Source organism: Aulonocara stuartgranti (genome assembly GCF_965226115.1).
Source record: "Aulonocara stuartgranti genome assembly, chromosome: 13".
NCBI classification, from domain to species: domain Eukaryota; kingdom Metazoa; phylum Chordata; class Actinopteri; order Cichliformes; family Cichlidae; genus Aulonocara; species Aulonocara stuartgranti.
This window is the reverse complement of record NC_138949.1, coordinates 33,383-61,298: the sequence shown is the minus strand read 5'-3', so window position 1 is coordinate 61,298 and position 27,916 is coordinate 33,383. Positions and strand designations below refer to the sequence as shown.

Sequence of the window (27,916 nt, the reverse complement as noted above, 5' to 3'; positions counted from 1 at the left end):
ACCCGAACCTCCTCAGGCTCCTGCTCCCCCCCACCCCCCGCTCCTCCCGGCGAAGCGCGCGCTGCCAGAGCAGGCGGAGTCGGAAACGCGCATGCTCGTCGGTCCGTCCGTCTGCAGCTCCGCGGCTCATCTCGCTCCTCTCTCGGCCACTTCTGCTCCTTCGGCCCGCAGCGAAGCGGGGGATCTTCGGCCTGTGGACCGGCAGATCCGGCAGGCGGCTCGGCGGGGACAGACGCAGCTCGGCTCGTCTCGGCGGTGAAAACCCGGACGGAGGCCCGCAGTGTGCGCGGAGCCTCCCGCAGGCCTCCGGCCCCACTCCCGCTTTTTCTCCCGGAAAATGGACGGCTTCGCCGGCAGTTTGGGTGAGTCCGGCCGCCGCGCGAGCCCCGAGCGGCGCCCTCTCTCCTGTCCGCGCTGCCGCGGGGTGGCGGGAGCCGCACGCGCCTGTGGCGGCTTTACACGTGTCACTGGTGTATTTATCAGAGAGTATGCACCGCCCCTCCGGCATCTGCAGGGCCACAAAACCAACGGCCTCCTCTGAAGGAGGCTCTGCAGAACCGGACCTCCTGCAGGAGACCTCCTGAGGGGGGGGGTGAGAGCCAAGACGGGCTCAGAAATGTACATTCGGCTTTGTTTCAACCGCAGGGCCGCAAACCACAATTTAGACACCGCACTGTGTGTGTGTGTGTGTGTGTGTGTGTGTGTGTGTGTGTGTACACACACGCGTGGACTCTGATCTGCGGAACAAAGACTCAGGAAATGACTTATTGATTCACTCCTCACACCTCGGTGTGTGTGTGCGCGCGTGCACATGCGTGTTAGAGTTACATACATTTAAGCTCAGCTGTTCAGATTTACTCAGGAAATGAAGTTTAGTGTTTCTTTATTAACATTAAAAACAGTGGAGTTGAACCTTTCAGGGTTTATTTGTTCATGTAACCATGTGTGAACACGGGTGTCCCGTCCACATGCACTGCAGGTTTGGGCGCCATTATTGGTCTTACTCGCTCCTCCTGGGCTCCGTGGGTGCTGGGAGCAGGTCCTGCTGGGTCTGTGTTTCTCTCTCAGTCCAGTCATAGGCCATCTTCCTGCCTTGGCGTTTTCCTGCCTCAGGAAGCTGAAGGAAGGTCAGGAGGATGTGTGCTTCAGTGCAAACACGAAGGCGTCTGCGTTTTGTTGAACATGGCTCTGAAATCCTGAGCGCGATTATTTAGTGTGATTGTGAAAGAATAACAGAGAACTTGGCTCAGAGCTCAAAGCTGCTTTCTGCAGAAGTGCTATGAGGCGCACCTCTGCTAGGGGCGAAAGGAGCACCAAACCACCGCCGAGCCCCACACTTTGAGCACGCTCAGACTGGCTGAGTGTTTCAATAAGAACCATCTTCAAGTTCAGGTTTGAAGGAAGCGCGAAGAAACAATGCGTCTGGTTTAAGTTCATTTTGAAGTGTGTGTCGTGGTGCTGGTGCGAAGGGTGAGCTTTGCTCTCCGTGTCTGGTGTTTTCTGTCATGTGATCTTTTAAGGTCGCACTGTGCTGTAGTTTCCTGGTGAACATCAGTTTCTACCTGCTGCATTGAGGTGGTAAAGTTCATTATTACACTTTTGTTCGATCATCTCAGAGGACGATCGCGCACTGACCTCTGCGCTGCTCCATATTTCTTCTCTAACATTAGAGACGAAATACATTTGTTTCAGAAGCTTTTTCTTTGAGCTCATGTCCAAACCAAACTCTCTGTGCTCGCTCCAGGAGGTTGACCATCCTGCACTCAACCTGGAGCTGATCTCTTTATTTGAAGATGGACGAAGAGCCTCGTGATCATAACCTGAAGCGTACAGGTATTTCCCCAAAAGTTGATTCTGTTCAGCTGGATGTTCTCAGTTCATCTGAACAATGACTGAAACCAGCACCACTGAATGAATGGGCTGGTAGGTCAGTTTATGATCATTAGTATGCAATATGCTCTTCCTTCAGTGGTGCTGGTTTCAGTCTTTGTGCAAATGTCCTGTTTATAAGGTTGGGGAAGCTTGCAGTCAGCTGAGACTGAAGGAGTCACCTGATGATGACGAAACGTTTCTCCCACTGAGAACGTCCAGATGAACAGAATCAACTTTTGGGGAAATACCTGTACGCTTCAGGTTATGATCACGAGGCTCTTCGTCCATCTTCAAATAAACAGATCAGCTGAGTTCGACTGCCCTCCTCCAGGTCGAGTGCAGGACAGTCAGCCTCCTGGAGCAAGCGCAGAGAGTGCGCGTTTGGTTTCGATTAGTAGTCTCTTTTTTTTCTTTGCACAGTTGAGGAGCGTATCAGGTCACATTTCACTGCGTGTTATACCTGTATAACCATGCACGTGACAAATAAAGAATCTTGGATCTTGATTGTATATACACGAGTCTGAGGTCATGGAGCTTTGGGGGGGGGGGGGGTCCTAGAGCAGAAGCGTCAGTGTTGATTGGCTGAATCCCAACCCTAACTGAAATGGTCCTCACAGACGTAGATTTTCTGCTTCATTGGAATCCCAAACATGTTCGACCTCCATTTTTCCCACAATGGGTCAGTGTGTTGTTGCTTGGCGTGTCATTCAACGTGCTGCTTTTGCATTGGTGGCTAAGTAGATGAGGCTGGAACTAGGGCCGCTCAATTATGGCAAAAATGATAATCATGATTATTTTCACTGAAATTGAGATCTCGATTATTTGACGATATTTATTTAACAATAACAATGTATTGAATAATGACTTTAAAGATTGTCATAAAATAGTGCAATATATAGTGCAAATACTGATAACAGTGCAAATGTTTGCAATATAAAAATAAATGAAAAATGTAAACATCTATGTTTAGTGAACTTTGCAGTGTTGCTCTGTGGTGCAGCTACACTGTAGCAAAGTTTACACACTGTGTCTACTTGATCCAGTCTGACTCCATGAACCCATAATGCTTCCACACCACTGAAGTTTTTTTTACCTCTCTTTTCAACCAACGGCAGTCACTCTCCTCTCCAAATAACTTCTGCTTTGCTTTCCGAGCTTCCCTCGGGTCCTCTTAATCAGCGGTCCCCAACCCCCGGGCCTCGGACCGGTACCGGTCCGTAGAGGTGGAAATCACCATACATCCCGCGATACGATATTATCACAATACTTAATGCACGATACGATATTATTGCAATTTTTAAAAATATTTTGCAATATTCAGATTCTGTACATAAAGGTAAACTTTATCAATATTCATTTTATCTAATAACAAAGTCTCACACTCAGTCTTTCTCTCATTTCAGTCAGTTTTATTGTTGACAAACTGAACGGTTTGTATTACAGTCTAGTCCAACTTAACTGGATGCAACCATCTGGTACAATTATAGCTATTCTGAACTATGCAATTTATGAAAACTATGCAGCCCCTTCAGCAACTGAAGAATTTGAAAGTAAATTAAAACAAAATATAATTTTACATTAAATAAAAAAAGTTTTAAACTTAATTAAAATAAAATAAAATTGAATTAAATAAAAATTTAAAATAAAACATGTCTTAAATTAAAATAAGTAAACGGTCATGTTTATTGCTGCCAAAAAAAAAAGTTAAACACATTTGGGGAGTGAAGGAATGTCAGGATTCTTGCTCAGAAAAAGGATCAACATGCTCTGAAGTCAGAGTTCCAGTCCACGAAAACTTTTTTGTAACAACATATCGATTTCTGCTGTCCCTGTATCGATACATTATTAGCAAACAAAATATCACAATACTACACAGTATTGATTTTTTCCCCCACCCCTACCGGTCCGTGAGTCGTTTGGTACCGGGCCGCGAGAGTTGAGGCTCAGGTGTGAAATGTATAGTTTTCTGGGTTTTTATCGGTTTTCAGCGTTATTTTGTTATTGTTTTTATCGTTTACTCGTTTTTTCTGGGTCTTTTCACGTGTGTTATGAATAAATCTTCTTTTTTTTCGATACCGGTACTAGTTTTATTTTGTTGCATTTATCCGCGACACCTTAAAGGCCGGTCCGTGAAAATGTTGTCGGGCATAAACCGGTCCGTGGCGCAAAAAAGGTTGGAGACCGCTGCTCTTAATTGTTGTGACACGTGTTCGAAATGCAGAGAGGTGCGCTCGATTTGCCACACAGAGCAGCGCGAGAGTAAAGCACCCAGGGAGGGGCTAATAATCGGCTCAGTCATTTTTAATGATCGTTGAAAGCCCAGATCATAATCGTGATTAAAATTCGATTAATTGAGCAGCCCTAGCTGGAACAGCAATCATGGTGAGATGGTCAACCTGAATTCACAAATCTGACTTTTCTCCCGCTGAAGCTTCGCTCGTGGGTTTTTACAGCGGCCGCCTGCGAGCAGCTCTCCTGCCCCAGTCGCCATTTAAACCAAACCAAACCTTCCTGTTTGCTTTGTGTTCACTTCGTGCTTCCGTGTCCCTGTAGATGACAGTATGTCCGGCGCCAGTGTATCGGACGTCAACGACCGTCTGTCTTCTCTTGAGCTTCGTGTCCAGCAGCAGGAGGACGAGCTGACAGTGATGAAAGCGGCGCTCGCCGACGTCCTTCGTCGCCTTGCTGCCTCTGAGGACTCGGCGGCCTCTGCGAGCAAGAAGCAGCACGGTGGGAAGGGTGAGTGTGTTTGTTAAAACTTTATGTGTGGAGGTGTGAAATTAGCCCGTAAGACTTTTTAATCTGCAGTCTTGTGTCGTGTCCTGCCCCCTGCAGGTGGAGCTGCACTGCGTGAAGCCTACTCCATGTCCTGCATTGCCAACGGAGGCACATCCGCACGTAAGAGAGACTCCACCTCCGTCACCAGGAAGGAGACTGTGTCGTCTGCCGCCAAGAGGTAAAAACGCCGCAACACGTGCAAGCGGATGCCAGGAACACAGATTTATGTCAGGTCACACCTAGGGATGGGTGTCGTTTAGGTTTTATCCGATACCGGTGCCAAACTGGTACTTTTGAAACAGTGTCGGTGCTTTAACGGTGCTTAAACGGTCTGAATGGAGATCACAAACTTTGTCCAAAAACCTCTCATGTTCAGCTGTTTTTTTTTTGTAAAACGATAACAATGTTAGCCTTTTCTGCAGCTATAGGGGATTTATGGTATCACTCTTGGCTGGAAGCAGTGCTTAAACAATGGAAAAAACACAAACTTTGTCCTAAACCTCTCATGTTTAGCTGTTTTCCACTTTTTCTTTGGTCATTTTAGCCTTTTTGGCCAGGGTGAAGGTAGTACCTGCCATCAAACAAGAAGACAGCCGCATGTAACTACGACGGTGTTTGCTAGTTCACCTTACGTGCATTAATGTAATAACGTGGTTAGCCTACTCAACGTAAATTACACACGAACAACATTAAGCTACTCACGCAGAGAAGAACAGCTGCTGCTGCCATCATCACCCGTCATCATTTCTGCTACACTGGCAGGGCTAGGGGCCAGGACTCTCCTCTTCGGGTTTTTGGGGGATGTTGCTAACTCCAGGTCGATAACAGGCAACCCACCCACAGTAGATGTGCTCGATATGAGGTCTCGCAGCAAGCTATCAAATACGGTGCTTTTAAAAAACGCTATGCGTCACCAGGTGTTTCATCGGATTTGAGGTGTTACCTCCTTTGACAGTATCAGCTTAAAGCACTTGTTGCTGCTGAGTTTGCATCTTTTGCTGTGAAGTACAGCCAGACTTTGACCGCTTCGCCTTGGGCGTTTTTAATCTGTAGCTCTGCTCTAAAAGAACGCACACCTGGGCCCGCCTACTATCCTCGGAAAGGTAAAATGATTGGCTAGAATCCAAAGTGTGTGACATCTCAGGGGGAAAAAAAGCACCGAAATGTGCGCTGCTTTTCGGTCTGGTTACTACCGTTTATATCAGATCCGGTGCCATTATGGCCTAACCCTAACCCTAACCGGTACCCATCTCTAGTCACACCACAGTTTATGACGTGACCTGTATGCTTGCTCCAGAGCGCCCGTTCACCTGAAGGTACCTGAAGACTTGCTGATAGATCGAGTCAGTGAGCAGCTGCAGACAACCAATAGAACCAGATTAGAACCTCAATAGAATGCCTGTTTGATCTGTCATCAGTAGAACTACAACAGAACCGTAGTGGAACCAGCAGAACCTCAGCAGGCTGTTTCTCATGCTACTGGTTTTTCCACAGTGGTGCAGACAAGAAGGATGGTCAGCGTTCTCAGATGGCGGAGATCCAGGAACACGAGGAGATCGCTCACCATACAAACCCATCCCCTGTCCCCTTTTCCCCCAACCCACCCCCAACCACTCCCGCTCCCCAGATGCAACAGAGACCACCTGTTTCCTCTGAGAGCAGTAAAGGCCACGCCCCTCCTAAAAGGTTTCATTTTGTGATTTGTCGGTTTGGCTTCACTGCCTGCTTGTGACGTCACTGTTCCGATGTCACTCTATACGTAGCTACTAACCCTGCCTCCCGGGACACACCGTCCTGCTCTGCTCCACCTAAACTCGAATCACCTGACCAGCATGGACAGGTGTTGCTGATCAGCTGATTTGACGTGTATGCTAATAAGTAGGGCTGTTCGATGAAAACGTCTATCATTTCATATTACGCTATCGTTTGTTTCGAGGTGTCGCAAAATAAACTGTTTACAGTTTATTTTTTCATGGTTTTGTTTTTCACTGTAGAATTTCTCTAAGTTCTCTCGTTCTCTTATATTTAATATAACCACACTACGGACAGACTAGCGACTGTTTTTATGCTTTGTCGTTACAACAACGGTAAAACCATCGCGTGGCTCCGCCGTCCGCTTGTTTATTTTCCACGTAAACCTTTCACAATAAAGCTGAAGATCCTGCTGAGATTTTTTAAAATAAACTGAATTACGTGAAATAATATGCAGAGTGTTTACGGACAAGAAGCTAAAAAGAGCCGTCAGGTGCTAAAAAATAAACCTTAGAACACGCCGTGTAATAAATACTCACAAAGAAAATTGTGGCCGTTTCAACTTATGTAACTCTCGACTCCAGGTACACGACACATAGCTGAAAACACTTCACGCAAGTCGAGTTGCCTGAGATTCACAGAATTTACAGAAAATGTAAAAATTTTGTGATAAGTATCGTTGTCGGGATGATAGATGTCTTATATTGAGATATGAGATTTTGGTCATATCACACATCCATACTAATAAGCAGGTAGAAAAAAGTCACGATGAGTTTAAGTTTGCTTTTTATGTTTAAATGGTAGAAAAGTTTTCTGTCTGAGTGCAGATGAGGAACTTAAACCCAGAGACCCTCGGTGCTCTGTGGGATCTTTCAGGTGATGCTAGTTTCCAGAGATCTGATTGGTCAGTAGGTGTTCATTTTGTATCTGTTGCTTTCTAATCTCAAAGCGTTCACAAAGCTTTATTCATAACCACAAAGCCTGCTTCTTAGTACTGACCTTTGATTTCTGACGTGGTAAGGACTGTGTGTCTTTCGGAGCAGTGACCTTTGACTCTGCCTGGCTCCTCTTTAGTCTCTGCTGCTTGTTTTAATATGATTACTAATGTGATCTCATCCCAGCTTTATCCCAGGACCTCCTCTTTTTAACTCCTCCTCCTCCTGCAGGCCTCATGCAGCCTGGGTCTTGAGTTTCTGATGTATCCCAGCTCTAACCTCTCTGCGAGTTGTATGTTTGACTTTGTCCCTCTGGCTCTTTGGAGGAGAAGGTGTTTGGTCTCTGACGACTGATTGGTCTGGATCGCCGTCTCATAGAAATTCATTGAAAAAACTAAAAAATCAGATGAGAAACTTCAAAAGTTAAATTTAAAATCCAGGAAAATAAAACTTCAGATCTACAAACGACTCAGAGATTCTTCCTCCTCCTCCTGCTTACAAGCTGAACCCCGATTAGTACTGCAATACTCACTGTGTGCATGTGTGTTCAGGGGCCCCAGCGTGAAGCGGTCCTCAGGGATGGAGCGCTCTCAGAGCAGCACCTGGGACACTTCAGATGAAAACAGGAACAAACTGGTGAAAGCTGCGTCCACCTCCAAACTGCTGGCCAAGGTGGTGAAGAACACAGAGAGGTACAGACGCATAGCCCATGTGCAGTACACACAAAGCGTGCGCGCGGTACAGACGTTGTTTTGTGGACTGTCAGGCCTTCGTGTGTTTATATTGACAAACTGATGGTGAGACTTTGTTTTCTTTCAGGCACAGAGATCCTGTCATGAGCCAAGGTAAACACCACACACATCTTCATCATCATCATCATCGTGTGTAGAAATGGACAGAAAGCCTCGGAGACGTTTCAAAGCGTTCTTGTCTTCGAGGCTGTGCTGCTGCTGTTTGTGTTGTCTGTTGTTGGTTTTTCTCAGTGATCGTGTCTTTGTCTCAAACCAGCCAAAATCTCAACTCGAGAGAAAAACAGCCAAGCTGGTAAGTCGTAACGATCTGTCGGAGCAAGCTAACGGTCTAATGTGCTAGCGGCTGCTGTATGAGCGCTCCCTGTTTCTGCACCAATCGCAGCTCTCTCTCTTGCTCTCTCACACTCTGCTTGATGCTGCCAGTCTCGCTCGCACACCTGCTCTTACTCCTTCAGGCTGTTCAGGTGATGTCATACCTGTGTTTGACTCCCTGACATCATTTACCCCCATATAAGGTGAAAAAGTAATAAAATAAATTTATTCACACTCCCAATCAGACAAATCACCCACCGTGCGCACACACAAACGCGTGCCCGAGCTGCCTCACCTGCACAGCTTTAAAGCCTCAGTTTCTTCATCTGTCTTGCTTTTTTTTTTTTCTTCTTAAATCAGCAGCACCTTTCAGATCTTGGCCTGTTTCACCTCTGCTAACAACTGTCACACCTGAAAGACAGAACATCTGTAACCAAATCTGCTTCAATGCCGATATTTATTTGCCAAATCAATAAAAACTAGACCCATTAGACTCTGACAGGATTAGCTTTGCAGTTTGGGATTTATGCTTTGGGGTTGGACTGCTGTGCTAGTCTGAGGAATGTCTGTCTAATGTTTCAGAGGGGAATGCTATTAAGATGTTCATGCGTGGTCGACCGATCACCATGTTCATCCCTTCAGACGTGGAGAACTACAACGACATTCGGACCGAACTTCCTCCAGAAAGACTGAAGCTGGCGTGGGTGTATCCTTCACCTGGGACACGGGAGTGCTCTTACACTTAGCAGTGATAAATATTGGCCGCTTTGATGAAACAGGTGTTATGCAGTGAAACACTTTTCTGACACTGATGTGTAAAAGCTCAGTGTTTAAATGCAGAATTCCAGGCCAAAATTCAGAGTATTGGAAGTTCAGGAGAGACCACGGGTGTGGCAGGTCAGCGTTATCTGTGTATATCAGTAAAACCAAAGTCTAAGCATCAGCAGGTCACGGCCTTCAGAGATCTTCATGCATCCCTCACCTGCTCTGTTGTGAATGTCACTACATCTCCAGCTGTTGTCCAGGTGTTTCCTTGACTTCGTGCAGGTACGGTTACCGGGGAAGAGACTGCAGAGCAAACATCTACCTCCTTCCAACCGGAGAGATTGTTTACTTCATTGCGTCGGTCGTGGTTCTGTTTAACTACGAGGAGCGGACTCAGAGACATTACCTCGGACACAGCGAGTGCGTCAAATGGTGAGAAAGAGCTCCGTAGTACTTGCTGCTCTCCTATTGGCTGTTTGAGGCGACAGATAAGTGAGCTGCTCTTTTTGTTTCTGTCAGCCTGGCCATCCATCCCGATAAAATCCGGATTGCCACGGGACAGCTCGCAGGAGTCGACAAAGATGGACGGGTGAGAACACATACCACGTTTTTAAGGTCAACTTTCAGACAAAAGGAAAATATAAATACGAGTCGAAAACCGAGGCTAACAGGAGAGCTGCTGATGGATAGAACTTTTTAAATAAATGAATAAAAACAATTAAGACAAGGGTGCTGTCCCTCTCAGGCTCAAGTTCATGTCTGGGACAGCGTCAGTCTGGCCAAGCTCCACGTCATAGGTGAGCTAACGTTTGAACGAGGCGTCGGCTCCCTGGCTTTCTCCAAAGTTGTAAGTATCAGCCAGGTGCACCACGGGAGCTGTAGTTCTCACATACCTGCAGCTCTATGCATCATCAACCTTGCTGTGTCTCTCAGGATTCTGGTCGGCACCTGAGTGTGATTGATGACAGTAACGACCACATGTTAACAGTCTGGGATTGGAAAAAGGAGTCAAAGATAGCAGAGATCAAGGTGAGCCCACGTTTTTGTTACTGCACTGGTTTTTACCGGTTCCAACGTGTTCCACCTGTGCTCAAATGCTGTGTTTTTGCAGACCACCAATGATGTGGTCCTGGTTGTGGAGTTCCACCCAACGGACCAAAACACCATCGTCACCTGCGGGAAGTCCCACATCTTTTTCTGGAGCTGGAATGGGAACGCGCTTGCTCGTAAACAGGGAATCTTTGGGGTGAGTTTCTGCAGTTTAACTGTAACAGTGCTCATCACTGATTAAGCACTCATAGATTCACGATCGGCACCTGTGATTGACAAAAAAAAGACCCATCAAATTTGTTGCCAAACAAGCTGTGCTGAGCTTTGATGGTGGGAAAGAAGATTGCACCGGGGGAGGTCGGTATTTAACACCATATGGTTTAAATGGGACAGACTGACCCTGAGATGGGGGTCTGTAACAGTATGTCAGATTTAAATGCCTTGGTCAGTACTAGCAGCTGCTGTCCAAATAAAGTCTATTTGAAATAAAACCAAAATACAAACTTGCGCTTGGTGTACGTGCAAATACTAGAACGTGTCCAGTTTCGTGTACGAAGGCTTTTAGAACAATGAAAATAAAGATGTTTGCCTGATGCCTGCGCTATCAGCCACACCGATGACGCTGGGTGTCATGACACGCCGTCTCTTGGTTCTGCAATGTTTATCTAAGTGCTGTGTTTGACACTGTGGATCAATCTATTTTATTGGATAGGCTGGAAAATTTTATTGGAGTCACAGGAAATGTTTTATCATGGCTGAGAACCTACCTGTCTGGGAGATGTCAGACTGTTAGTTCTCTCTGAGACCTGTGCAGTGAGCCATGGGGTGCCTCAGGGCTCCGTACTTGGACCATTGCTGTATTCTCTGTGTCTGCTGCCTCTTGGTGTTCTTTTAATGTAACCTTTCATTGTTACGCATTGTTACCTGCAGCTTTATGTTCCTTTAACCCAGTGGTTCCCAAACCTTTTTTGCTAGGCCCCACTTTGTTTTACAAGAAAAATATTTGCATTGTGCTGAGGTGTCTAAATTAGAATCTTGTCTATCTGCAATTAAGTTCGGGTTATCAGATAACTTCCTGCTTCTAAATACTGATAAGACAGAGTTGATGGTCACTGGACCACAAAAATGTCAATAAGTGTCCTAAAATTTCATCTTGAAAATTGACAACTATGTCATAAATTGCAGGGACAAGATTTAAAAACTTGGGTGTGTGGTTCGACATGGTGCTCTCCTTCGAGTCTCATGTAAAAGAGATAACAAAGATAACTTGAGGAACATCGCCAATTATTGTAACGCTCTCCTTTCTGGGCTACCAAAGAAAAGTTTTAGAGGTTTACAGATGGTGCAAAATGCAGCTGCTCGCATTTTAACGAAAACTGTACCCCTGTACTGAGATCTCTTCATTAACTACGAGCAGATTTTAAGGTCCTGCTGCTCACCTACAAGGCTTTAAATAGTGTGGCACCTTCATACCTCTCCGACCTTTTACATCTTTATGTTCCATCCCCGATCTCAGGACTCTGGCCTTCTAAAGGTTCCTAGGGCCAGGAAAAAACAATTGGAGAGTGTGCGTTTTCTTTTTGTGCCCCGTTTTTGTGGAACAACCTCCCTCAAGATATTAGGCAGGCATGCTCTGAAGACCCACTTGTTCACCCTTTCCTACATGTCTTAATTCTGTCCCATTTCGTTTTTTAAATTCTTATCTTTTTAACTTTAATTGCTATGTGTCGATTTATCTACCTTTTTATTTTCAAATAGCTGTACAGAACTTTGAAAGCTCTTTATAAATAAAGTTATTATTACTATTATTATTATTACCAACACAATATGGTAAATGGCCTGTATTTGCTTTACGCGCTTTACTTGGTCCTAAGGACCCCAAAGCGCTTTACACATACATTGTAGCCACAGCCACCCTGGGGCGCACTGACAGAGGCGAGGCTGCCGGACACTGGCGCCACCGGGCCCTCTGACCACCACCAGTAGGCAACGGGTGAAGTGTCTTGCCCAAGGACACAACGGGGCCGGGGCTCGAACCGGCAACCTTCTGATTACAAGACGATCTTGAGCCACGATCGCCCCAATAAACAATAAACGGTGGGTACAGGTGATCTGAATGGACAGCAAGCAGTGGTTTCATACCTGTTGGTCTCTGATCTTAAACTGAAGCTGCACTAAAAGTGTTTCGTTTTTTGTTCCAGTAAGAACCCTCAGCTTTCTGTGGTTACACAGCAGAGAAGATGCGGTGTAGACGCAGAGAGGCTGAAGGAGCTCCGAGCTGATTAGAGGCGGGGTTTGTGTAGTGACGCCCAGCAGGGGCTGAAAACACAGCAGTTTAAGCAGTGATGGTTGTTCGGCGTGGTTGTGCCAGTTTGGATTCAGAAGTCTCTGTGACCTCACTAATTCACTTCTTTGACCATAACTTAAGATTTTATTTTCCAGCGATGGCAAAATGTCACACGCGCCTCACTCGATGGATAAAATACAACAGTTGTCATTGCAGAGGTTAAAGGTGAATCTGGAGCGTGATAGAGGGAAACTGTAAGCAGCGTGTAGTCAGAGGCATACAACCACGAGCTGGTGATGCTGCCTGCTGAGCTGAACGAGCTGTACGTGACGACAGGAAGTGAGTACGTGATTAAATGTTTGGATCTGGAGCAAAGACAGACGGACCCCCGGGTGTGAAAAGTCGGATCCCTGTTTCTCTGCTGGTTTCACTTTCGGTGACGTAATTCCAGTGAGCTGATAAACAGATTCTGCAGCAGATGAAGTGAAAGGAGTCAAAAAAGTGATCATGGTGAACGCTTCCTCTGTTTGCTCTTAGTGGAAAAATCAGTAAAAATCTACAGGAGAACAGGAAGCTCCACCCGGCTGAGGACAGAAAGAAAACCCTTTATCACAGAATTAAACAGATGATATGAAGGTGGTATTTCTGCAGCAGATCCCCTGAAACAGCTGCTGAGTCCACAAAACACAAAAGCAGCTATCCATGAAAACACAGCAGAAACATCGAGCTTATTAAACTTGCACCTACACACTTTTTACTTGATTTAAATCAAAGATTTTTCTCAGCTTTTTGTCTTTAGAGGAAGCCCGGGTCCTTCTTTGAACTCACTCCAACACTCCTCTCCTGCTTTCTCCTGTTTTCTAGAAATACGAAAAGCCAAAGTTCATCCAGTGCCTGGCGTTTCTGAGTACCGGAGACATCGTCACTGGAGATTCTGGGGGTAGGCTGCTGGTCTGGACCAGGAGCGCCACGGAGAACCCGGCCGGGAAGGGGCCTCGAGGTATCGGGTTGGGGTTGTTCACAGTGTTTTGCATAAAGATCATGCAGGTGTGTGCCACGGGGCAGCCGCAGAGCAGAGAAACAAACAAGCCGAGACGCTGTGAGGGAAACGACGTGCATATTTTCATCCTGAGTAAAACGGCATTCGCCTTGTTAATGAAATAACCTCGGTCTGTTTAATGAGTTTGCATTGGTATCCGCCCTGAAGCGTTTCCCTGCACGAGACGGATCCCGACAGGTTTTACAGCTTCAGAGTTCGATGCTAAAGCAAATGACAGTCTCGCTGATTTTAAGGTCACAGAAAATGTCAGAGTGAAGAGTTTGATTTAAACCGACCAGAACCAGCAGCTCCAGAGTCCTGTAAGCAACCGACTACAGAAAAACCACAGAACAACAACAGGTTGTGTGTGTTGGCCCAGTTTCAGTAATGGTTTTTGTCATGTTGTTAAACTGGTTTTTAGAGACATGATGCCAGGGATTAAACGATTTTCTACTGAAATTCTACTCTGAGCGCTTTTTTTCTGAGAAGGGGACAAAAGACAGTGAAAGTGGAGATGGATTTTTACCCCTCGGCAGCACGTTGGTGCATACAAGCAACAGGAAACTTGGTTTTTGGAGGAAATCTGCAGGAACAGGAAGTGTTTTCATTATGATCTGCTGCCTCCCGCTGGTTGTTTTGTGAGCTGCTCTGTAAAAAGAGTGCAGGAACTAAACCTATTTAAAGCAGTTTGTTTTCATCTACATGAACGTTACACGTTGGTGCTTCCTGTAGGAACATCAGCAGCAACATACTTTCTGACTTCCTGTGTAAACATGAAGAACCAACATGTACCGCTTGCACTTCCATGGGAGCAGTGAGGACATGGGGAAGTCCAGAAAAGTCCCTGAGCAGAAATCTGTGTCGGGACGCCTTAAACATGATTGGACGTGACATCGCACATGATCAGAGTTTCAGATTAATAAATGTGGGAAAACATTTGAGGTGCGTGACGTGGTCACGGCTGAAACATAACTTTTCTGTTCATTCAGAGGTCACTTTTGTGCTTTGAACACTTAGTCACGTGACCCCCAGAGGACGTGTCACAGACGAACGATGCGTTTCTCAGATTTAGGAACAGCCACGTCCTGTTTCAACTTTCAGAGTTAAAAAAAAAAATCCTTTAATCAAAGCTTATTTTTTTGTTTGATAACTCACCTCTGTGTGTGTGTGTGTGTGTGTGTGTGTCTGTCTACGCAGCCTTTCGGATACTTCATCATGTCGATGGTCACGAGGGAAGTGTTTTCTGTATGTGTGGGATGAGGAGCGGCATGCTGCTGACTGGAGGAAAAAAGGACCAAAAAATCATCCTGTGGGACCACGAACTGCAACGTCACCGTGAGATCGAGGTCTCGCAGCACACATGCACACCTCAATGAAACTCAGCTGTGATGACATCATCTCGGCCGTCAATCTCCACAAATCTAAAGTGTCAACCATGTGACTGAGGCTACACGTTTGATCCCCACAGGTCCCAGATCAATATGGAACCATCAGAGCAGTGTCTGAGGGGAAGGGGGACGAGTTTCTGGTCGGGACGTCGCGTAACTTCATCCTGAGAGGAACTTTCAACGATGGCTTCCTGGTTGAGGTCCAGGTGAGTAAAACGCCTCCGGGAAGTGACGACAGACCAGGAGGTCACATGATCGCATGGCGTCACTGACCAGAAAACTTCAGTACCTCTGTGTTGTGATGTGTTCAGGGCCACACAGACGAGCTGTGGGGTTTGGCGGCTCACCCGTCCAAAGACCTGTTTCTGACATGCGCTCAGGACCGGCTCGTCTGCCTCTGGAACTCGAGCGATCACAGTCTGCTGTGGAGTCGCACGCTGGATGAAAAGGTGCGTGGTGACGGGGAGGCAATTTATTGATTATTTATCGATTGGTCATTGGTGATCGCATGTTTCTCCTCCTCAGGAACACGGACACTGTGCAGACTTCCATCCAAGTGGCGCTGTGGTCGCCATAGGAACGCGATCAGGAAAGTCAGTACAGAGTTTTGTTTTTTTTCTACCTGAACTCAAAGATCCTTTCCTTGTATGTCTGACCTCTGACCTCTGGTCCCTGTCAGGTGGTACGTTCTGGATGCTGAAACCAACGACCTGGTGGGGATTCACACCGATGGGAACGAGCAGCTGTCAGTGATGCGCTTCTCCATTGGTGGGTGGAGCTACGTTGTTCACGGGCTGTGGCTGGAACACGCTGTGTGCCTAACAGATGTCTGGAGGTCGCCAGCTTTCGGCTGACCTCGGAGCATCTTTATCTGTTCGCTAACAATGGGCAGCCCTCTTGGTGTGATATCATGTTACTGTGTAACGGCTTCCAGTAGTAAATAAATTTAAGAGATTTCTGAGAATGTAGGCTGTCATTGATGTGGTTGCTAGGTGACAAGAGCAGATGTTTGTGATGCTGTACAGAGCTCCACCTTGTATGCGGTGTCAGCCACAGGACGCAGCCCCTGAACATGGACACTCATTAAACTGAAGATCATAACGGTGTTATGAGAGAACTACAAATCTCAGCTTGCACCTCTCTATCTCTCTCTGCAGATGGAAGCATGCTGGCTGTCGGATCTCACGATAACTTTATTTACCTTTACAACGTCTCTGAACAAGGACGCAAATACAGCCGATACGGAAAGTGCACGGTGAGTCAAAAAACCAATTGCAGCTTAGTGAACACCTGTCTGCCCCTGTTGCATCCGTTAGTTTGTTCAGTTTGCCCCAAAAAGTTAAATCTGTTCATCTGGACATTGTGTTTTCAGTGGGAGAAATATTGGTTCATCATGCAGGTGAATTACTTGGATAAGTAACGAAACGTTTTGGTATCAGTTAACAAGCTTCGGGCGTTTTTCTCACTGATATTAGGCTGCTCGTCTTGGCAGAATTGGTAACGCTTGTTTTGGTTGGTTTCTTAGCACAGACCCAGCTTGTAAGCATAGTTTACAAATATTCTAGTGCTGAGGGCAGACTTTAGGAAGGCCATTCCAGAAGCTTAATGTTAGCCTGCTTTGTCCAAAATCACTTCTGATGTGTGTTTGTGATCATTGTTCTGCTAGAACACGCGGCTATGTCCAAGCTTCAACTTCATTTGAGGAAAAGTCGAAGAAGGCTGTCGTCCTTCTGTATTCCATCCACTTTGTGCAATGTACCAGAGCCATGGGCGTGGTACTTAGGGTTGGGCAATATATAAAAATTTTACAAACGACAATCATCAGTTCAATAATCAACGATGGGCGACTGTAATCATGCACGGACTGATTTGCGCGTTTACAACACAGAAATTTTAACATTTTTAACCTGCTCAACCCATCTGGAGTGCAGAATGAACAAACTTTGGACAAACTACCCAAAATGCGAGACATTTCAGAGATTTTGACTGAGTCTGCGCTCCAGATGGGTTAATTGTCGTGATGACAGCATGTTAACGCTAACAGCGCTAAAAATAAATAAATAAAAAAAGTCACCAATTTGGGATGAAAGAGGTAAACCTAAGAATGTAACCAAAGCGGTGTGCCACTTGTGCGGATGTAAAATGCGAGCAAAGTACTCAAACCTGACTAACTTGCATGAGGATGTCCGTGTCCACCATCCGGCTGAGTATGCTAGGCTATCACCAGCTTCTGCAGCTCCATCAACAAGCTTTTGGGCGCTCTCTGAGGAGGGGGCATTTGCTCTCAAATGAAAGAGGGTGCTGTTAAAAGAGCTCTATTATCTTTTTTTCTTTCTTTTGACTGCTTCTATTCGCTCCATTATTATTATCAAATTTACTCATGGGCAAACGAATAAATCGCCAGTGCTGGGAAGGTTACTTTTAAAATGTATTCCACTACAGATTACATGCCCCAAAATGTATTTTGTAATGCATTCCGTTACGTTACTCAATGAGAGTAACGTATTCTGAATACTTTGGATTACTTAATATATTATCATCTTTTTACAGCTACATGAATGTACTATTGCTGTGTGATTCATTACTATTACTGAAGGTTACTCTCCATACCAACACCAACTAGATGTTTAAATCTTAATATAAATGAGTAACAGTAGGTGGACATTAGGTAAGGCTGCACTTTTTGCAGTGTCTTAATACTTACAACTGGACTACACTGTCCATATGGCTACATTCTTTAGGGCTATGCCTGTAACACTCTGCCTATTGCCTTCATATTAAATAATTTTTAAAAATATCTCTTTACGTCATTATGCGGGCTGCAAGTAGAGGTGACATTCAATTTCAATTCAATTCAATTTTATTTATATAGCGCCAAATCACAACATAAGTCGCCTCAAGGCGCTTCATAGATACAGAGAAAAACCCAACAATCATATGACCCCCTATGAGCAAGCACTTTGGCAACAGTGGGAAGGAAAAACTCCCTTTTAACAGGAAGAAACCCCCGGCAGAACCAGGCTCAGGGAGGGGCGGCCATCTGCTGCGACCGGTTGGGGTGAGAGAAGGAAGACAGGATAAAAGACATGCTGTGAAAGAGAGACAGAGATTAATAACAGATATGATTCAATGCAGAGAGGTCTGTTAATACATAGTGAGCGAGAAAGGTGACTGGAAAGGAAAAACTCAATGCATCATGGGAATCCCCCGGCAGCCTATGTCTATTGCAGCATAACTAAGGGAGGATTCAGGGCCACCTGGTCCAGCCCTAACTATATGCTTTAGCAAAAAGGGAAGTTTGAAGGCTAATCTTGAAAGTAGAGATAGTGTCTGTCTCCTGAATCCAAACTGGAAGCTGGTTCCACAGAAGAGGGGCCTGAAAACTGAAGGCTCTCCCTCCCATTCTACTTTTAAATACTCTAGGAACAACAAGTAGGCCTGCAGCGAGAGCGAAGTGCTCTAATAGGGTGATATGGTACTACAAGGTCATTAAGATAAGATGGGGCCTGATTATTTAAGACCTTGTATGTGAGGAGCAGGATTTCGAATTCAATTCTGGATTTAACAGGAAGCCAATGAAGGGAAGCCAAAACAGGAGAAATATGCTCTCTCTTTCTAGTCCCTGTCAGTACTCTTGCTGCAGCATTTTGGATTAGCTGAAGGCTTTTCAGTGAGTTTTTTGGACATCCTGATAATAATGAATTGCAGTCGTCCAGCCTGGAAGTAATAAATGCATGAACTAGTTTTTCAGCATCACTCTGAGACAGGATATTTCTAATTTTAGAGATGTTGCGCAAATGGAAGAACGCAGTCTTACATATTTGTTTAATATGTGCATTGAAGGACATGTCCTGGTCAAAAATGACTCCAAGGTTCCTCACAGCGTTACTGGAGGCCAAGGTAATGCCATCCAGAGTAAGAATCTGGTTAGATACCATATTTCTAGGCCTTTCAGGGCCGAGTACAATAACCTCAGTTTTATCTGAATTAAGAAGCAGAAAGTTAGCAGTCATCCAGGTCTTTATGTCTTTAAGACATTCCTGCAGTTTAACTCATTGGTGTGTGTTATCTGGCTTCATGGACAGATAGAGCTGGGTGTCATCTGCATAGCAGTGAAAATGTATGCTATGTCTTCTAATGATACTGCCTAAGGGAAGCATGTATAATGTAAACAGAATTGGTCCTAGCACTGAACCCTGTGGAACACCATAATTAACCTCAGTGTGTGAAGAGGACTCTCCATTTACATGAACAAATTGGAGTCTATTAGATAGATATGATACAAACCACTGCAGCACAGTACCTGTAATACCTACAGCATGTTCTAATCGCTCTAATAGGATATTATGGTCGACAGTATCGAATGCTGCACTAAGGTCTAGCAGGACAAGCACAGAGATGAGTCCACTGTCAGAGGCCATAAGAAGATCATTTGTAACCTTCACTAAAGCTGTTTCTGTGCTGTGAGGAGCTCTGAAACCTGACTGAAACTCTTCAAATAAACCATTCCTCTGCAGATGATCTGTTAGCTGTTTGACAACTACTCTTTCAATGATGTTTGATATAAAGGAAGGTTGGAGATTGGCCTATAATTAGCTAAGACTGCTGGGTCTAGAGATGCTTTTTGAGTAAAGGTTTAACTACAGCCAGCTTGAAGGCCTGTGGTACATAGCCGATCATTAGAGATAGGTTGATCATATTTAAGATCGAAGAATTAATTAATGGAAGGACTTCTTTGAGCAGTTTTGTAGGAATGGGGTCTAAAAGACACGTTGATGGTTTGGAGGAAGTAATTATTGAAGTTAACTCAGAAAGATCAATTAGAGAAAAAGAGTCTAACTTAACATCAATGGTACTAAGAGTAGCTGTAGATAATATTACATCTGTGGGATGATTATTGGTAATTTTTTCTCTAATGATAAAAATTTTATTTGTGAAGAAGTTCATGAAGTCATTACTAGTTAACGTTAAAGGGATTGTTGGCTCAAAAGAGCTCTGACTTTTTGTCAGACTGGCTACAGTGCTGAAGAGAAACCTGGGGTTGTTCTTATTTTCTTCAATCAGTGATGAATAGTAAGATGTTCTGGCTTTGCGGAGGGCTTTCTTATAAAGCAGCAAACTATTTCTCCAGGCTAAATGATGATCCTCTAAATTTGTGACACGCCATTTCCTCTCCAGATTACGAGTCATCTGCTTTAGGGTACGTGTTTGAGAATTATACCACAGAGTCAGGTACTTCTGATTAGAGACCTTAGTTTTCACAGGAGCTACAGTATCCAGAGTCGTACGTAGTGAGGAGGTGAAATTATTAACAAGATGATCGACCTCTGTTGGAGTAGCGTTCAGATAGCTGCTCTGCTCTATGTTGGTACAGGGCATTGAAGATGATAACAGTGGGTGGATTATATTCTTAAACTTAGTTACAGCGCTTTCAGAAAGACATCTACTTTGATAAAGTCTACTCTCCACCGCTGTGTAATCAATTATTGTAAATGTAAATGTTATCAGGAAATGATCAGACAGGAGAGGGTTTTCAGGAAACACTGTTAAATGTTCAGTTTCTATGCCATATGTTAAAACAAGATCTAGAGTGTGATTAAAGTGGTGGGTGGGTTCTTTTACATTTTGAGAGAAACCAATTGAGTCTAATAACAGATTAAATGCCATGTTGAGGCTGTCATTTTTAGCATCTACACGGATGTTAAAATCACCCACAATAATTATTTTATCTGAGCTCAGAACTAAATTAGATATAAAGTCTGAGAAATCAGACAAACTCTGTGTAAGGCCCAGGTGGATGATAGATGATAACAAGTAAGACTGGTTTCTGAGTTTTACAGCTGGGGTGGACGAGGCTAAGCATCAGGCTTTCAAATGAATTAAAAGTCTGTCTTGGTCTTTCATTAATTAATAGGCTGGTGTGAAAAATTGCTGCCACACCACCCCCTCGGCCTGTGCTTCGAGGTTTCTGGTAGTTAGAATGACTCGGGGGTGTTGATTCATTTAAACTAACATAATCATCCTGCTGCAACCAGGTTTCTGTAAGGCAGAGTAAATCAATTTGTTGATCAATTATTAAGTCATGTACTAACAGAGACTTGGAGGAGAGAGACCTAATATTTAATAATCCAGATTTCACTGTTTTACTCTTTGGTTCAGATGTGGATACTTTGTTCTTTCTTTGTAATTGTTTATGTTTAAGTTGTTTGTTGCTGGTTTTTAGTTTGTTTTTTGTCTGTTTGGGAGCTGACACAGTCTCTATGGAGATGGGTTTTTGGGGGGGTAGCAGGAGGAGAGAAGCTGCAGAGAGGCGTGTAAGACTGCAACTCTGCTTCCTGGTCCCAACTCTGGATAGTCATATTTTGGGGGGTTTAATAAATTTGTCCATATTTCTAGAAATGAGAGCTGCTCCATCCAAAGTGGGATGGATGCCGTCTCTCCTAACAAGACCAGGTTTCCTCCAGAAGGTTTGCCAATTATCTATGAAGCCCACATCGTTTCTGGGACACCACTCAGACAGCCAGCAATTTAAGGAGAACATGCGGCTAAACATGTCACTCCTGGTCTGATTGGGGAGGGGACCAGAGAAAACTACAGAGTCCGACATTGTTTTGGCAAAGTTACACACCGATTCAATATTGATTTTAGTGACCTCCGATTGGCGTAACCGGGTGTCATTACTGCCGACGTGAATTATGATCTTACTGAATTTACGTTTACCCTTAGCCAGCAGTTTTAAATTTCCTTCAATGTCGCCTGCTCTGGCCCCTGGAAGACAATTGACTATGGTTGCCGGTGTCTCTAGCTTCACATGTCTGAGAACAGAATCGCCAATTACCAGAGTTTGACCCCCGGCGGGTGTGTCGCCGAGTGGGGAAAAACGGTTAGACACATGAACGGGTTGGTGGTGTACCCGGGGCTTCTGTTTAGGACTTTGCTTCTTCCTCACCGTGACCCAGCCACCCTCTTTCCCCAGCTGCTTGGGGTCTGCCGGGGAACAGCTAGCGGGGCCTACGCTATCTTTGGCTGCACCAGCTACAGGGGCCTGGCTAGCTATGGGTGAATGAAGGGTGCGAAGCCGAGTCTCCAATTCAGTAATCCTGGCCTCCAGAGCTGCAAATATGCTACATTTGTTACAGATATCATTACTGCTAAAGGAGGCCGAGGAGTAACTAAACATCTGACACAATGAGCAAGAAAGTGCAGGAGGGACAGGTGAAGTAGCCATGGTGCTAACGAGTCGGCTACGAGCTAAGCTAAGCTAGCGAAACAGTACAGAGACAGTGAGTGAATACTTTGGCTATAAATTAGGTAGTGAGTACACAGAAAGTGTGCTTCGGATGAAGCACGTGAAGATTATACTATGAAAAAGAATGTATTTAAAAGTTGTTAATTAAATTGCTAAGCAAATAAGCTACTCAGAAACACCACTGTGTTTGAGCAGGAACAGGAAGTGATACTCTACCGCAGAGCGAGCGAACACCAAGTGACAGCGCCACCATGGGCCGCGAGATTGAGACACAGACATTACAGCCTCTTAATGTGTGTTTTGTTTGGGTTTCCACCGGTGTGGAATTACCAATAATAGAAAGACCATAGCCTAACATATGAAACAGGAAAAGACCGCTGTGTAATCCATTTATTTCTGCAAAGTAACTGTATTCTGAATACCACCTTTTTAAACAGTAACTGTAACGGGATACAGTTACTCATATTTTGTATTTTAAATGCATAATGCCGGTACATGTATTCCGGTACTCCCAACACTGTAAATCGCCCATGTAATAACGTCGATGGGCTCAGCATATCGTCGATAGCCGATATGTTAGTCCAATCGCCCAACCCTAATGGTACTATGTGCTTGGCAGTTGGTTCAGATTTCTTAGGTTTGAAAGCCTCACCTCACCTCCAAACGTAACTTTAATGGTAGATGTTAATTTCACATGTGCAAGTTACTGTGATAAGAGGCGAACCTGAGAGGAGAGGTCTCTGAAGCGGGATTTATGGTCCCACAAACGTGTCCATCCATGTCCCACTCGGTTGGACAGAGAGGAGGAGAGGAGTCCTCCAAGATCCTAACCGTTCGTTCGACAAAGCGGATGACGTAAGCGACTGCCTAATGTTGATTGGTTGCAAGTGGGCCGGAAAAGAGCAGAGACCGACTGAACGGGAGAACTGCAGTAAAAACACTTCAAAGATAATAAAATGTAGCATGACAAGCACAGACAACAGTGAAACTTTTCATTGTTTTTAACACTATGTTTCACTTTAACTCTTTGTGTGTCATAACTTTGCTCTCCTTTGCGGCTCATGGAGCAACAACAATACAAGCAAGAGTGGCCCTTGTTTGCTCTCCTTAACTACAAATTCCACTTTACAAGATTGAATGTAGCTCCTCTGTGGGTTAAACTTGGAAACACTTGTGGTGGTGCTCAGGTGTGTTCATGAGTTAACTAAATGTTTCAACAGGGACATTCGAGCTACATCACCCACCTGGACTGGTCACCTGACAACAACTTCATCATGTCCAACTCTGGAGACTACGAGATCCTCTACTGTGAGTACCTTCTCATCATAGGCTCTGGCACTACAGTACTGTGTACTGTTATCACAGAGTACTGTAATACTGCAGTATTTTGTTGATGTACAGTGACAGATGTCTGTTTTCAGGGGACGTTCCAAACGCTTGTAAATATATCAGAAATCGTTCAGAGTGTAAAGACATCGACTGGGCGACTTACACCTGTGTCCTGGGATATCATGTGTTTGGTCAGTACAATGGGAGAGTGTGTGTATTTGTGTGTGTGTGTGTTAGGGTGTTTATTCTGAAGATGTTTATACTTCCCTGACTGTTGAATCAGGACAACTTTCTTAACTCTGAAATTCTGTCTGCCTATCTCAGGTGTTTGGCCAGAGGGTTCAGACGGCACCGACATCAATGCTCTGATCAGGTCCCACAACAGGAAGGTGATCGCTCTGGCTGACGACTTCTGTAAAGTTCACCTGTTCGCCTACCCATGCTCCACCTTCAAGGTGACACACATAAAAACACACATTTGAAAATGCTAATCGTCAAACTGAAATGGTTTCAAAGGCTTACTTTATAAATGCGGACCGGAGGGTGTGTTCCAACTAGAGGAGGATCAAACTCCTCAGCCTCCCTGGGAAAGTCTATGCCAGGGTGCTGGAAAGGCAAGTCCGTCCGTTAGTCGAACCTCAAATACAGGAGGAACAATGCGGTTTTCCTCGGTCCTGGTCGCAGAACACTGGACCAGCTCTTTATCCTCTCAAGGATACTCGAGGGTGCATTGGCGTTTCCCCAACCAGTCTACATGTGTTTTGTGGACTTGGAGAAGGCATTCGACCGTGTCCCTCGGAGTGCCCTGTGGGAAGTACTTCTGGAGTATGGGGTGTCTGGCCCATTGCTACAGGCCATTCAATCCTTATACAACGGTTGCAGGAGCTTGGTACACATAGGCAGCAATAAGTTGGAGTCAATCCTGCTGGGTGATGGGCTCCGTCAGAGCTGCCGTTTGTCACCGATTCTGGTCATAATTTTTATGGACAGAATTTCTAGGCGTAGCCAAATGGCGGAAGGCTTTCACTTGGGTGGCCTCAAAACCTCATCTCTGCTTTTCGCGGATGATGTGGTTCTGTTGGCTTCAACAGTTGATGGCCTCCAGCTCGCCTTGGAACGGTTCACAGCCGAGTGTGAAGCGGTGTGAATGAGTATCGGCACCTCCAAATCTGAGGCCATGGTTCTCAGCCAGAAAAGGGTGGAGTGCCCACTCCAGGTCAGGGATGAGTTACTGCCCCGGAGTGGAGGAGTTTGAGTATCTCGAGGTCTTGTTCACGAGTGACGAGTGAAGGGAGCGGGAGATCGACAGACGAATTGGTGCAGTGGCTGCAGTCCGTCTTGGTGAAGAGAGAGCTGAGTATAAACACGAAGCTCTCAATTTACTGATCTATGTCCCTACCCTCACCTATGGTCACGAGATCTGAGTAGTGACTGAAAGAACAAGATCGTGGATACAGTTGTTGGAAATGAGCTTCCTCCCAACGGTGGCTGGCCTCGCCCTTTGAGTGAGGAGTTAAGCAATTCGGGAGGGGCTCAGAGTAGAGCCGCTGCTCCTCCACATCAAAAGGAGCCAGTTGAGTTGGTTCGGGCATCTGACAAGGATGTCTCCTGGGCTTCTCTGCTTAGGCTGCTGCCCTGTGACCCGGCCCTCGGATAAGCGGAAGAAGATGGATGGATGGTTTCAAAGACTGAGATCTGAGTTGAGAGCAGCCATCTGATCAGAGATCCCAGGACCTCCCTGTCTTCTCCTCCTCTAACTGTTCTGGTGGGACACAGAGTTGTTCCCAAGCCAGCCGAGAGGTTTAATCTGTTCAGTGTGTCCTCTGTTTGTTCTGACATCTGCTTCCAGTCAGACACAAACACCTCAACTAGCTGGCGCTCCAGAAGTGTCCTGCTGATTGGTCAATCAGCAGGTAAACCAAAAGCAGGTCTGCAGTGCACACGTGAACCCTCGTACACATTGGATATTAGATAATTGGGGTATGGTAAATGGACTGATTCTTGTATTAGCTATATAGCTTTTCTACTCTCCCGGAGTACTCAAAGCCACATTCACACACATTCTCACAAGCACTTGCTCTACACTGACTGCTTTCTAACTACATTCACACACATATTCTGATGGATGCATCAGAGAGCTACTTGGGGTTAGTATCTTGCCCATGCAGACTGGGGAAGGCAGGGATCGAACAACTAACCTTCCGATCAGCAGCTGACCTGCTCCACCGGGTGGCTGTACCTGAGCTACAGCCACCCAGCTGTTCCTTATCAATTGCTGAGTGTTGATTAGAGGTAAAAGGGTTTGGGTGTGACTATTCTAAATGTCAGTGTCATCAGCTCTGTTAATAAAGTTTTTGTCTGCAGGCCCCCAGCCATAAGTACAGCGCCCACAGTAGTCATGTGACCAACGTGGCCTTCCTGTATGACGACAGTTACCTCATCTCGACGGGCGGGAAGGACACCAGCATAATGCAGTGGCGTTTGGTTGAGAAGTCTTCGCTGTCCCTCAATGACAGCATCATCTCTAACTCTACCCCCCGCCGAGTTGAGCCTGTATTCGCACCACCCCCTCCCACTGGAACCACCCACTCGCAGGAACCCAACCCTCCTCCGACAGCCAATGGGACTCAGGAACCCTCCCCTGAAACCCCGCCCCCTACACAATTAGTTCCACCCTCATCAGAGCTAACACCACCCAATTCTGAGTCAACCCCGCCTCCCTCAGACAGCACGGTGAGCCTGAAGGACAGTCTGGAGCCCAGTGATGATACGGCTACGCCCAGCGACGAGGGGCTGCCCCCTCTGACCCCGCCATCGTAGACTGTTTGTGCGTCTTTGTGGGGACCAGGCACACTTGTGCTCCGAGTGAGGATGGCTTTGCAAACGAAGAGATTCTGTTGGGTTTTATGATGCTTCAGTTCAGTTTAGGGTTATAGTTCAGCATGTTAATGGGACGGCTAATACGATAGAAACTTCCAGAGGATGTCATTGTCTCTGATTTACTTCAGAATAAACCTCCACTCTTCACACAGTCAGAAACCAGAGAAATGGGACAGTTCAAAAGGCTGCCTGAGAGTCTGATTTTGGTTTTCTTCAGCCTTGCAGTGGTTAGTGATAAATAATCTGAACATCCATGATTCACAGGAGCTACTCACAGTGGGTTCAGCTGCTTTGAATGTGAACAAACTCTGAGTTCTAATAATAGTTATTAATTCTAATCAATAATAATAAGAATCCCCACAAGAAGTACAAATGTCTGAAACCTACAGATCACGCGATCTCAGCAATAAGAAGACCTCAAGGTCACAGTTAAACATCTGGAAGGTCACATTAGAAGAAGCGAAGGGAGGGGGAGCGTTTTCCGAACACACACACACACACACACCTGTGTTTCAGGAACAGGAAGTGTTGTGGGGCTGGGGAGAATCTGAAAGTCTTAAAACTTTCCTGATTTTTTTTTTCCAAAATGTATTTAGACCCCCAAAATAATCCTGTTTTTGTCTTTTAAACAATGTAAATGATTATTGGTGGATTTTTTTTTTTTTAGAAAGGGTTAAACACATTTTTCAGAATAAAAGCTTTAAGGAAGCAATGGCATGAAGCTTTTAATGTGAAACACGGGAAGTGTGAATTTGAATCCAAAAACATGGTGGTTTCAGATTAAAATCAAAGATGACATGTCTGAGCCTCAGACATGTGAGCTTGTTTCCAGAGTACAGTCATGTAAATAGGAAGTAATCGGGTTGTAAACAGGAAGTAATCAGAATGTGAAATGTGGAACGTGAAGTCAACCTCCAGAGTAAAACTGTGAATGTTTTTATTGATCTGACGGCCGGTGATCAGAGACGTGTCTCCTTCTGAGGATCTGTTTGTATATACTGCAGATACCTGTGTATATTTCTGTTCACCATTAGGGGCAGCAGCTCCTCAGCGACACTGTAAAAGCACTCAGCCACACATCTCTCATCCAATCAGGTGACAGGAAATAATAGCTCCCCTCCTCTGATTACCTGGTTTCAGTGATTTTGACTGCTGGTGATGTTTTTGTCGCTTCTGGACCACATCTGTTAAATATTTTCTGAATGATGGCATGATGATGTCACTCCAGGGCCGTGGCCTTTCAGGTGGGTTAAGGGAGGGGTGGTGTTGGGTTGTTCATGTTGTTGCCTTTTTAATACCATGTTTTTACACTTGTCTCTGAAGGGCTTGTCCACAGTTCAGGAGCCCACCTGAATGGTCATGAAGGGGTGGGGCCATGATGGGGACTTTTGAGCGTTCATCAGAGACAGTGATGATGTTCATGTGACTGTTTTTGAGCCAATCATGTTTTTTCTCATGCATTCCTGTCAGAGGACGGACTGTACTAAAGATTTGAACAAGAAATGCAAATAAATGTTTTAGAAACAGA

At 45.3% G+C, this 27,916-nt stretch overlaps 1 protein-coding gene across 2 annotated transcripts; it reads left to right on the top strand.

Annotated features, from left to right (window-relative positions):
- Positions 1-155: 155 nt before the first annotated feature.
- On the top strand, positions 156-27,916 carry eml4 (EMAP like 4). Of its 2 annotated transcripts, XM_082556845.1 has the most exons (24): positions 156-362; positions 4,426-4,611; positions 4,708-4,828; positions 6,145-6,336; positions 7,889-8,029; positions 8,157-8,182; positions 8,346-8,381; positions 8,984-9,107; positions 9,449-9,598; positions 9,686-9,755; positions 9,912-10,013; positions 10,100-10,195; positions 10,278-10,412; positions 13,368-13,503; positions 14,740-14,888; positions 15,011-15,136; positions 15,242-15,379; positions 15,456-15,523; positions 15,610-15,698; positions 16,088-16,185; positions 23,400-23,487; positions 23,601-23,699; positions 23,833-23,963; positions 25,873-27,916. In XM_082556845.1, the coding sequence occupies exons 1-24, from the start codon at positions 338-340 to the stop codon at positions 26,326-26,328; spliced, it is 2,982 nt and encodes a 993-aa protein (XP_082412971.1). In that variant the 5' UTR covers positions 156-337; the 3' UTR covers positions 26,329-27,916. The 2 variants fall into 2 exon arrangements, with proteins under 2 accessions (XP_082412971.1, XP_082412972.1); XM_082556846.1 differs by lacking the exon at positions 6,145-6,336.

What these genes read in the sequence shown, in the direction of transcription:
- eml4 (XM_082556845.1), top strand. Translation starts at nt 338, where the DNA reads ATGGACGGCTTCGCCGGCAGTTTGG. An exon ending in CAAAGATAGCAGAGATCAAG is followed by an intron (nt 10,196 to 10,277) that starts GTGAGCCCACGT and finishes GTGTTTTTGCAG; the next exon opens with ACCACCAATGATGTGGTCCT. An exon ending in GTAAACAGGGAATCTTTGGG is followed by an intron (nt 10,413 to 13,367) that starts GTGAGTTTCTGC and finishes CCTGTTTTCTAG; the next exon opens with AAATACGAAAAGCCAAAGTT.